The sequence below is a fragment of the Takifugu rubripes genome, chromosome 7, assembly GCF_901000725.2.
Source record: "Takifugu rubripes chromosome 7, fTakRub1.2, whole genome shotgun sequence".
In the NCBI taxonomy this organism is placed as follows: Eukaryota; Metazoa; Chordata; class Actinopteri; order Tetraodontiformes; family Tetraodontidae; genus Takifugu; species Takifugu rubripes.
In genome coordinates, this window is record NC_042291.1 from 7,723,716 (window position 1) to 7,735,856 (window position 12,141).

Below are 12,141 nucleotides of genomic sequence, written 5' to 3' on the forward strand. Positions count from 1 at the left end.
AGAACTTTCTCCATGATCACAGCTCAGATGGAAATCAGAGATTAGATCAGAGGAATGCAGTTGATAACATTTTATTTCAGTAAATGCTGTGGTTCGACCTTTAAAGAAACTTAAGGAATAATTGTGCAAAGCAATGCAGCAAGAAAGTGTGTAGCCAATTAGCTTAGCAAAGACACTGAACGATTGAATACTGAAATTTGGACTGCTAATGTGTACATACACCCATATAAATCTGATCAGTTGAGAATGATTTTGAATGTCTACAACTTTTTTTGCATTTTTTCCCCTGCCTGAACTACTGGAAGAAAATGTTGATGATATTTAAAAGGTATTTGTTGTTATTTGATTATTCTATTCTTATATTTTGACCAAAGGATTCATTTTTGCTCTTTCTTACTTGCAAATTCATTTATATTGATTAACCTTGATCATGGGAATGCAGCAGTGAGACTCACAGATGCATGGGAATCTTGCTTCACACAGAAAACTGCAAGCGTATTCTTTTTCCCCCAAGTCATGACTATGCAAAAAACAGACTCAGTGACTCAGTAGGAATCAGTGTTCCAGAGTGCAATGTCCACATTTTCTGATTGGCGCTTGTTCCAAGCATTACATAATCTGATTAGAGTGAGAAAAAACTCTTATTGGGCACAGAAAAAGAAGCAAACCAGTTTGGTTTCTACGGTAAATCTTAGTCACTGAGCAGCAACCAACAAAGCGTGATGTCCGTGCTTTGAAATGAAAAGGATCTGGTCCACCACATGCAAACATTTACATTTTACCGTTCAGCCTCTAGAATGCCATTTTGTTTGTTGATGGATGCAATAATGTCAGTCTTAGTTAAAGGAAAATCCAAGGCTAGTTTGGAAAAATATAAATATTTTTCTGGGAACTGGAGTTGAGTTGAGTGTAGCAACCAAACCAGACAAAAATCTAACAGCTAATCACTTCCAGTTGCTGCAGGGGCCTATCAGGACGCAGGCCATTTGGCATTCCAGCACGCCTTCGATGCCCAATCAGCTGGACTGCCAAGATCACAGAACCTTGATTCCAACCTTGTATCATATGTGGAGCCTGTGGCTGCAAATGAAGCGTTTGATTTCACGTCTCCATTTTATTCCACATCTGTAGCCCTTAATGGTTCATAATAAACCTCACTGAGCTAAACATAAGAGGAGGATTCCCTTTCCTAAACCATACATCAGTAGTACTTTAGTGCAATAGAGAACTTCTGTAAGTGCAAGGTGCATTGGCAAATATCACTGTAAAAATTAGAATTAGACAGTCATAATTAAAATATTTTCATTATAGTCAGTTTTATCCATCGCCCCCTGGTGGCAGGCTAATGTTCTGCACAAATGACATCACCAGCTAATAATGGCAGATCTATACAAAATGTTAGCAGTTGTGTCTTCCACTTATAGTCATCTCAGCGGTTCCAACAGGCCAGTGACCGCTCCTGGTCATTTACCATGCAGTTTTTTACGGTTACCTCCACCTGCAGCAGAATGCTGCTGAATAGGCATCTGTTGGTCACACACCGGCAGCTCAGAGCCATGTTTAAAGTGAAAAACAGTGCCTTGACTTCTTGATTTAAAGAGGTTGTTGTTGTTATGCGAGGCCGTGACAGGAGGAACCAACGTCAGAGAGACTCGCTGTAGCTCAGGATTCACACAGATGCCTCATTAATGTGTGATCAAGCAGAGAGACAGAGGAGGTCTGTGGAGTGCGTCCAGAGTTTTCTTCCTCTTCACAGAGAACCCTTTTTTTGTGACTCGTACGCCACTTCATCGCTTTATCGCACCTCAAGCACACCAAACAACCCATAATATCCGGGTTCCGACTCTGCGGAGTGTGTGAAGGGGGGGCTACAGAGAGAGCTTTTCATGTGTGTGAGTACTGACTGCGCGCAGAAGAGTGACAGTGGTGAGATTAAAAGGAAATCAAAGCCAGTCAGCGTGAGGACAGGCTGCTTTCAGCACCGCATCCCTCAGCATCAATTAGCAGGCTGTGCTGCCACTGGCTCCTACTGGAGCTCCGACTGGGGCTGAAGTGGGCCAGCTGGGGGAAGTAAACACACCTCATCCCCGGGGCTTTATGAAATCAGATGGAGGGCAACGTTGTGCCTTCGCCTGAGCTACAGAAGCTCGCCTGTGCCTGGTCTCTGACGCGCTTTAGCTGCCATTTCCTACCTTCGCATTCAATTTCCTGAGTTTGGTTCACGTACAGTGGACGGTTCACCTGGCCATATAGGTAACGTTTCTGTGGCTCTGACCTGCTTTAAGGGAAACTGTTTTTTTGGGTCACTTCAGCCAGCTGATGAGTGGGGGTCAGGATATTCAAGCCTAACTGCCAAAGAAACATCAAAACAAGGTACTTTTAGCTCTTAAAATGGTGGGATAAGTTCTCAAAACATTGGGAGGATTGTTTTTGTTAGGAAGAATAAACTGTCAGAATAAGTTGTTTATTGCAAAAAGATTCCCCCCTTGTGCAGCATCATTGTTGACAATGAGCTCTTGGATCAAAAATAGCAGCTGTTTATTTATTTGATTCTCTTACCACTGTGTTATTCCACCAAAAAGGTAAGTAAAAAATTAGTTTTTTATGGTTCACTCAGTATTATCTTCTAATGGGACTCCGTTTCAGGTAATCCTCACAATGGTCAGGATATCTTCAACTCTAAATCTAGCAAGCCAAGAACATATCTCAGGGTTCTGAGGGTTTAAACCACTCTTTTTCCCCAAAACAATGAAATGGCACAAACTACAAGTTCATTTAAGATCACTGGAAAGAGCAGAGGGCAAACTTGTAAACTGGGGAACAAAGGTGCCACGAATCACACGAGGCTGGCCCTTCATGATGCTTACACATAATAAGGGAAGAAGAAAGTGTTGGTCTTCAAGCTGTGATGCATCAGGTTTTTACTCAAGTGTAACATCCGCTGATGTTTTCACTTAAATTTGGCTCGTGGGGATCGAGACCGCTTTAAGGGCCCTTTGGTACAATGGGTCCATTCAGGGCTCCAGAGTGTAAATTGAGAGGTAAACAAATAGTTTACAGGGCCAGGTTTAAGTGCCAAAGCCATGGGTCCCTGAGGGCTGCTGCATACATTGATTTAGAAGACTTCTGTTAAAAAAGGCTAAAGTGCTAACCTATTTAAACCCAGATATGATATCTGCGTATTTCTTTATTGCTATATATCAGTGTTGCCACTCAGACAATAAATTTAATTGGTTTATATGTCACTCTATATAATCAAACACAGATGGAGGTTTATATCTTATCATGCAACTATCAGGCTCAGCTTTTGCGAAGTAAGAGTTCTTGTTAAACTGACACGGCAGAAAACGTATCATTTTATTACCGCTCCCCTGCCTCGCTTACTTTTTTTTCTGACTTTATCAACTATGATCAGCCCAGGGATAAAGTTCATCTTAAGTAATAAATAAGTCATTTACAGTCTGCTCTGGATTGGTAGCAAAGGTTAATGAGTTTAAGCTATGTTGAAGATGTTTCAACTCATTTTTACGAATCATTTGAACTCAGCATCATCATCAGTCTTTTATGTGTTCTGTGTTCTATAAGAACCATAAACACAAAAACTTCAGGTTATTTAAAGCAAAACCGGTTTGACGACAATATCAAGATAATGAAACTTTGCCTTTTTTAATTTCATTAAAATAAAGGGTGATAAGTGCATCAATACCAGCCCAATAATACAATCTTGAAATGATAACAAAATATGCTGTTCTGCGTCAAAATGCGCACATTACAAAAGCTCCATGCGCGAGCTTTTGTAACGCGCACATCTCGCCTCACCCTATGACACCATGCACACTTGCACACACATGAAAACAAACACTGCGACTGTGCAGCACACGGTGGTCTCAGGAGTGGAGTCATTAACTTTGGCCCACAAACAGGCCTCTGTGCAGCCAAGCAGCCCCTCTCCACAGACACTGGCCTGTTTGAACCTCGCCGTCAGACTTATCAGCTCCCTCTCCACACCACCGGGCCTGGCAGACGCTCAACTGACTGCAGCCTTTATCAGAACGCATCAGGTGGGGGTTCAGCTTTCGAGGCCCCTGAGATCACAGTTATGCAGAAGGGGAATATCAGTGGAAACAGCACAGAGGGTGGAAACAGATCAACCCAAATTCAAAATCAGACTTGACGCTTGTTAGGAAACACTTGGCATGAGAGCAGCCCAGAGCTCAGCCAGTTGTTTGGATGGTCAGTCAGCACCATGGACAGAGATCAAGCTTGACCTCTGTCCCCCCACCGTCCAATCGCACAGACCATGAGAAAACACTGGAAAGGTGCAGAGGCTGCCAGGGGCACTTTTGTAAAGGATGCCTTTACATGGGGTGGGGGGGACAGGAAATACTGGCTGAGGGAGTTCTCACAACGCAACAATGGCTGGTTGTTATGCAAGAGAAGATGCACAGTCATCAACTCATCCCTACAGTAGTGGGAAACTGACCAGCATTTTCTTCCCCACAATGAAGCAACTTCTATCACTGTTCCCCATTTTCTTTGAAATCGAGTGCACTGGAGAGATTTTTTTTAGGGCAAGGTCCTTTGCTGTCACAATTTGCAGAACAGTCTTCAATTCAGCCATTCATTTAGGCCACTGCCATAGCTGCAGCTTTTGTAAATCCAGGCGACTGCGTGACAACACCGGGCCAGATCTTCAAATCTAAATATAACCGCGTCCAAAGCTGATACCTCCGGGCCAATGCTGCGTTCAGAGCTCCTGCTAGGGCTTTACCATGCCAAAAGAAAACATAAATAGAGCCTTAAAATAATTTTAAGATGAAAACCTGTCGTCTTTATTTGCATCCCTGGTGTTTAACATATGCGATGGAGTAAACAAAATAGTAAACTATGAGACCGTTAGTACTAACCAAACTGACGCTGTTTGTCAGCATCAACACAAAACTCATTTAATTAAACACACACGGTCCCATGACGGCGGTAAAAATTCCTACAGTCTTCGAAGGCATCAGCTAGCTTGTTTACAATTGAAGCTAAACTCCTCAAATCGCACCACCAGTTACCTTGTTGAGGTGGGGGTTTCTGGTGACATCGTAGCCCCTTTTCATGGTGTAGACGAAGGTTTTTCTCTTCTCCTCGGACTTGTGCATTTCCGTGTCCACAGACTCCCGTCTGGCCAAGCCGTGTTCCATGATGTTGCCTCTTTAAATAGAGCGAGCGTGAACTGTCATGAATGCAACAAGTGGATACGCAAGTGTGGCCGTCAGTCCTTATCAAGCTTGCACTTCCTCTCAGACGCTTCTTTTACACACACAAGTCTTTCCAAATGCTGCGTGGTTCGAATCGTACAAATCAAGTAAAATTAAATAGTTCTCTCTGGTTTTATTTATTCATTTTTTTGTCAAATAAATTCCATTTCATTTGTCTGTATTGCAACAAACTGGCGCTGCGTGTAAACCTATTAGTAAAAACCAAGTCAACTGTATATAAGGTGACATATTAAAAACAGAATAAAACACTTTATAGGTGTCTTTCCTTTTAAACTACAATTTGAATACTTTCCAATATACTCTTGTTCTGTGGCTACATATAATTAGCCATGTTGCTCTTACTAAAGTTAATAAATCACACTGTTTTAATCATACAATGGAATGAGGTGTTTTTTTTTTTTTGTTTAAATTATATGTAACTGAAGAAATAATTTACACTGTAAAAAAGTTGACATGAGCTTTATGTAGGTGAGTGGCTGAATCATGCAAATGGGCCCTCATTCTCTTGTTAGACCTCCATCTCCATCAAGTGTGAATAATCAGTATCAGTCATTAACGTAGGCGTGATGGACATAAACCCTACACATTACATATTGATTTATTTAGATATACAAGATATTTATGTACATTATTCCCCATATATCTATTAGTTGCATGTGTGTGAAGTCATTTTACACCAGGGCGTGAAAGCTGTGGCAGGGGTAAGGATATTTGAAGCCAAGGTCAACTGTCTGTTCCAAAGTTACATAACATTAGTCAGCAACCTCTGACAGAAATACACTGAAATTCAAGGAGCCAGGAAAGGTTATTCAAGACGGCTCACTGGCACTGGTTACCTCAAATCCTTCTGGTTACTCACTTCTTCAACTGCACCCACACAGGGCTTTGGGTGCACCTGAGGGTTTCACATCTGTCAGGGTGTTTGCACAAGGATAATTCTGTGTCTCAGAGCCACAGACGCTGGCCCTGAACCCTTTGTGAACCCTTCTGCAAACTTAAATTGCACTTGAGCTTGAGCCGGGTGTAAAATGATGGTCAGACCGATAAAAGCATCAAGGCAAGTGTGTGTGCAGAGCAGACTAAAGACAGAGGAGTGTGTGTTTTTATATCCTGTCAGACTGTCCAGTTCACTTTGGTCTGGCTGCATTTTTATTATTTTTTTTAAAGTCTAATGTCTCTGGATTTATCACAAATTGATAAATTCCTATAATGCTTCAGGTAATGTTATAGAGAACATATAGCTACCATTTCATTCGAACAAAAGGAGTCTTCCTGCAGGGTTGGAGGGGCTGTCATCAGTGTTTTGATGCGTGTCTCTGGGTGAAAGCGAGCCCACCTGTCATCCATCGGTGTGTTTGAATGAGTAATCTGTGTGGCAAACATTTACCATCTGTTTCTGCATTAGAGGACTGCAGGTTATTTGGAGACTGGCACTGGGAGGGTGTGAGGAATGCAGCCAGAGTTTGGGAAGTGCTGTCTGCCCACCTGCTGGAGGTGATCCCGGGAGTTGCCGGAAAGGCTGCACGTGCTCAGGGAAGTCTCCCACCTGATGACAGAACGCGGGCCGAAGCTCTTCCTGATGAACCTGCAAAACGTGCCTGCACAGCACCCGTCTCATTATTAACACACTGTTATTCACGTGCCAAGGTGCACTCAGTTATATACAGTACTTCACACCAGATCTTGGTGTTTTCAACAGCTGCTTTGAAAACAAACAAATGTGATGTACAAAGAATTTTTACTAATTATGCATTGGAGGCTCAAACAAAAGGAAAGTTTTTCTTGGATTGTTGCCTTCAGTTTTTAGACTGTTAATCTCTGTTGACACACGTGCCCTTTCGGATAAATTCTTCCTTTGCCCTGCGGGGATTTTTGTGGTCAGAAAAGGAAAGATAAACAGACAAAACCAAGTGCCTGAGAGCTGAATCACCCTGCTTTCTCTCCTATTTCTGCTTATTCTGCTGCATACCTGGGAGCAACACCTTGCAGGTCTTCCTCTACTTGACAGAAGTCCAAAATGTGGTTATTATATATGATTACAGTGTTGAGTAACCACAGTGTGTGATTGTGTTGAAATTTGTCTTTGTACCAACAGAGATTATATTATGTGATGTGTTAAACTCATGTTCAAGTACATTAACCTGCAGAAAATTAAATTTAAGTACCACCTTTAATGACATTTACTTTAACAATTTCATTTATTTGGGTTCATTTTCAGTTTTATTATAATATAAATTTGAGGTATGTTTCAGTGGTTAAAGGAAATGTTACAGATGTTGAAAGGTATAAACTTGACTATGAAGGCTTTGAATGTATGGAGCAGATGGTGAACTGGTACAGAGGTCAAAGTATTTGGTACCAGGAGTTCTGGGGGTGAGAGAGTCTTTCCCAAGTGTTCAAACGTGTGTGCGCTTTACCACAGCCAAAGGAATTCTGACCTTTTAAGTATAACTATTTTGGATGCTAAAATGCTAACGTACGTAATGCGGCTGTGGGCACGAGCGCACTGATCGGCAGCACATTGTTTGACGACTGGCAAAAGGAAAATCTGAAAGCAAACCACATTTCCGCTCTTTAGGTAATTTTATGAAGTCGTAACTTGGTTGGATCCAGAGCGCGCGCGCACACACACACACACACACACACACACACTAGAGAGCTGAAAGGTGTCGGGCCTGCTGAGAACCAGGAGCACCAACAGAGGAAATGGGTAGACAAGGAAAGACGCTGCTTTTCCACCATATATATGCGTACATACATACACGACTGGCCTCTCTCTCTCTCTTTCTCTCTCTCGCTCTCTCTCTCTCCATGACCTTCCCCCAGCCCCCCAAATCAAAGGGCCCTTTCACTGATCACTCTTTATAATGACCCACTGTTTGAGCCCACGGATATTTGTGGAGGTGGAAAAACAGAGAAGTTTAAGCAGCAGCTTGTCTGTCTTGCATTATTAGAGAAGGCTGCTCTGACATGAGTGGCAGTTTGATCATAAAGGACCAGATCGAGTCGAGGAGCCCCACAACACATCCTGAGGAAGGTGCTACTGAGCCACTGCAATAATACGCGTTGATGGGCATCAATGGGTGCTCAGATCATTGCATGTGAAAATAATCTTAATCTTGCTGCAAATGCTGAAGCTCTTTGCACAAATGCAATTTGAAATTCAGCTCGTCCTTGTGGGGCACAGCGAATTACTTTGAAATAAACTTTTCCACCATCACAGGAGACAGAATTCTAACAGAATCGGTGTGTTTTGACTTGCTTGCATGAGCATGTGGGTGCGTGTTTGGCCCATTTTGTTTTGTGCCGGCTCGCCCACAAAGCAAGGTGTGCCAGAGAACAAAAGTGGCGAGCGGACTCCACATTTGCCAGACCCAAACCCAGTAACGAGAGAACTGTCCAGGAGGACGATGGATGTTCTCCAGTCCAACCAGTCGTTGGCATTTGGCAGAATGAGCCACAGAGGCATCATGGTTGCACTTCAACAAAACCTCCTTTCTTCTCCAGGAAATAGGACAGAGATTAGTTTGTTAACCTAGTCACACGGTTGGTTTATGTAACCTTTTTGACCCCTCAGAATATGGGGTCTCTGTTTTCCAGCGTGCAACCACACAGACGCATTTGTCCTCACTTCATTCTTATTGTATGAAATCACTGCAAACCTATTTGTTTTGCATGTTTGTGTTTCTGTTCCCTTCCCAGATGTGTTTTTTTAAAACCTGAAACAGTCCAAATATGAAATGTACCAAAAAACCCCACATAATTGCATTAACTGTCCAATAAGTGTGTATCTGACCGTTTCATCTCTCCAATTAAGACCTACATTGCTCTTGATGGACCAAGCACCATCAGCTGCTTTTCTCAGATAAACATCCTCAACATCCAAGCTAAAAACCTCCCACTCTTCCCCATATCCTCCTTCCCTTCGCATGTTTCGCGTCCTGGCAGCACACCGTGAAATGAAAACACCTCTTCTATCCAAGCCTTGGCTGTAAACAAGAGAGTCAGGGATAAATGTCAGATTCCCCCGTGTTTGTCTCGGCGTGCCCAGACGGCTTCTTCTGTAAACCCTGCAAAGGTTTGAGGATGAGTGCAAAACTTCCTGCAGCAACAGCCTTTTTCGCCATGGTACTGGCTGTGCCCGGTGTTTTGACACTTGAAAAGATGAATTCCAAGATTTTACAGGGGGGCTTTCAGGATGCCATTTCCTTCTCAACACGTCAGGGCGTCTGAGCTAAACATCTGGACTAAAAACGTCTGGGCCACAGCACAAAGTCAACAATCTTGCGCTCAATCCAATTGTCTATTGAAGTTTATTTGGGGATTTTTAGGGATTGAAAGTACACATGGAAGTTCAAATCTACTTTATTAGAGCTCAAAGACAATGGAGGTCTCATATTGAGGCCCCTTTACAGACTGAAAGTCATGTTTTTCTATAAAACAGTGCATGTGAACCATTCCCATGAATGAAAATGTTGTGTTTTATAATACTTCTAGCAATTAATAAATAATGATAGGGAGAAAAAATATGTCAGACAAGTATTTTAAAGCAAATATATCATGAAATATACCAAAACATATCATGAAATATTGCGAAAAAGTGAGTTATCGTGGTCTTTCCGAAACAACATACCACCATCCCTCCACCAGACGTGGAGGCTTGACAGGAATTTAGCGCAGAGATGCTTCTCTTAACCCCAGAACCCAGAATGTGCAGGCAGAATATTGCACCATCAAACAACCTGCCTGCCAGAGAAGTCACCTCCGGTTTGCAACCGTGTTAAGGTCACCATCTGGCCACCCGAGTCCGATACAGTTGTGAACGCTCACCAACAAGTGAAGCCATCTGTTCATGGAGAACATCCATAAATCTGACAGAGCATCTGGAGGATGTCGAGGAGACAAGCAGAAAATATTCTCCCCATATGATCCACTTACACCCAAATTAGTCTGCGATCACTGAGGTATGGATCCTAACACAGCAGTGCTGCAGATCATCTGCTGGCAGTGGGTGTCATGTCATGTAACTCATGTTATTACTCCCACATACATACATTAAAAACATTAGCCAATGTTGGAACCCTTCATTTTAAATACAGATTGATAGAAATTTTGTCATATCTAGTAGTGCCAAAATATCCAGATGCACTAACCTCCTTCAGTGTCTGCAGCCCAAAGACAGGAGGCAACAGAGATGATTTTCGAGAGATGAGAACATTCCACCTGTCGGGGTTCACGACACAGAGAACCCAACATGGAGAACATTCTAGGAATTCTGGTTAACATTTTGGTCCACGTGAATCAACGGTGTCTAAAACAGCTCACAATCAGCCCCCAAATCAGGCAAAATATCAAGCTTACACAAGCAGAAAGGCTGGATTTCTGACAAAGGTGGAGGAAAGGAACGAGAGCCCACAGGAGGAGGAGACGACAAGGAGCAGGTGAGGAAGGACAAATGGAAGATGTCAGTGTAATCAGGCAGGAGAGGAAGACCTGAAACAGGAAACCTCACCACGACGCAGAAAACACAATGGAAACCAGCACCAGTGCATATGGTGTTAGTCTGATGGTTTCACAGACCAAAACTGGTATCCTGACGCCTTCTGCGCATATATTCAGCTGCGACACGGACTGGCTTTTAACACCGAGGCAGCTGAATACAATCTTCTGTACCTCTCGGCCTCTTTCACCTGCACTTTAAAGCGCTGTTCATTTGCGGATGTAATTCAGGTGCGGCTTCAGTCAACCTTTCATCGCACACAGCCTCCTCTCTGACCATTTACCCAAATATTTATTATTAAAAGATGGTATAAACTGTACGTGGATCTAAGCTAAACCTTCACTATCCCATTACTGTTTATGTATCTTTTTACTATATATACTTTATTAATGTTTGTCTATGTACGAAGGAGAGAGGCAGTGAGGTAGAGAGTCCTATCAAGTCAATGGTGGTCTGTTTAGCACGCAACAGAGCTAAGAGACCATTGCGCTGTCAAAATAAAGTCAGCGGGAGTGAACTGTGGGCCACTGCGACCCTCTGAGTTTATTTATTAGTATGGTCTGTGCACAGTAGGTAGCCTTTAATGCATACTGTACAGCAAAGGGAGCAGCGGGGTCCTCAGAGATGCTCCCTCGTGATTAACAGGAGGTGAGATAATGGATCAAATTCACCGTATTCCTGTCGAACCTGCACCCATCTGCTGGCTTCCTGCCGCGAAGGTCACAAAGGTCTCATCCAGCGCACCCAAACACAAGTAATGAAATTCCTCGCTCCTGCCAATAGGCATCTGTCCACCCCTTCAGAGTGCAGAGGGAGCACTTCCCATGAGGGTGTGACGCCACATACAAAAGCCCCTCTATCCAGCTTTCACAGCTCCAAGCCCCCCGACCACAAATATCACTCACTGCTCTTCTATTTGGTAGCTGCAGGGCCAAAAATACATAAGCAGTTCTCTCTCCACTCTTTGACTCCTCACATGTGACTTTTGACCTCAAACTTAAGTGAAAACAGGAACCTCAGCTGTGTTTCAGTCCCCACCTGAGGGGCCGTGACGTGATTTTTTAAAATTTCCAACTACCTTCAATAGTATGGAGCAGAATCCAACATGACACCTCAGCTCAGCATGACAGGATGTATATCAGAATCCCAGAAGTAATCAACAAATAAATGCCCGTAACCTCCAAACATTTAATATATATTTTAATCCTGCTGTGAAAATGACCTTAAAGCTAAAACAAAATAATTCCCTAATCGGGTATTGATTGCATTGTTTTTCCGAGCACCAGCTGAATTCTGGTCTCAGTTCAGTTCAGCAGGCCTGTGCAGATGTTGAGGCTCACATGGATCAGAAATGTAAACACCTCAGAACTTTTC

General features: G+C 43.0%; 1 protein-coding gene across 1 annotated transcript in view; it reads right to left on the reverse strand.

Moving 5' to 3' along the window:
* The window catches only part of me1 (malic enzyme 1, NADP(+)-dependent, cytosolic), a 47,422-nt gene extending 42,163 nt beyond the window's left edge, over positions 1-5,259 (reverse strand). The window contains exon 1 of the mRNA XM_003965892.3: positions 5,061-5,259. Coding sequence (XP_003965941.2) covers positions 5,061-5,189 — 129 coding nt within the window. The 5' untranslated portion in view covers positions 5,190-5,259. The remainder of the gene's footprint in view (positions 1-5,060) is intronic.
* Positions 5,260-12,141: the final 6,882 nt, after the last annotated feature.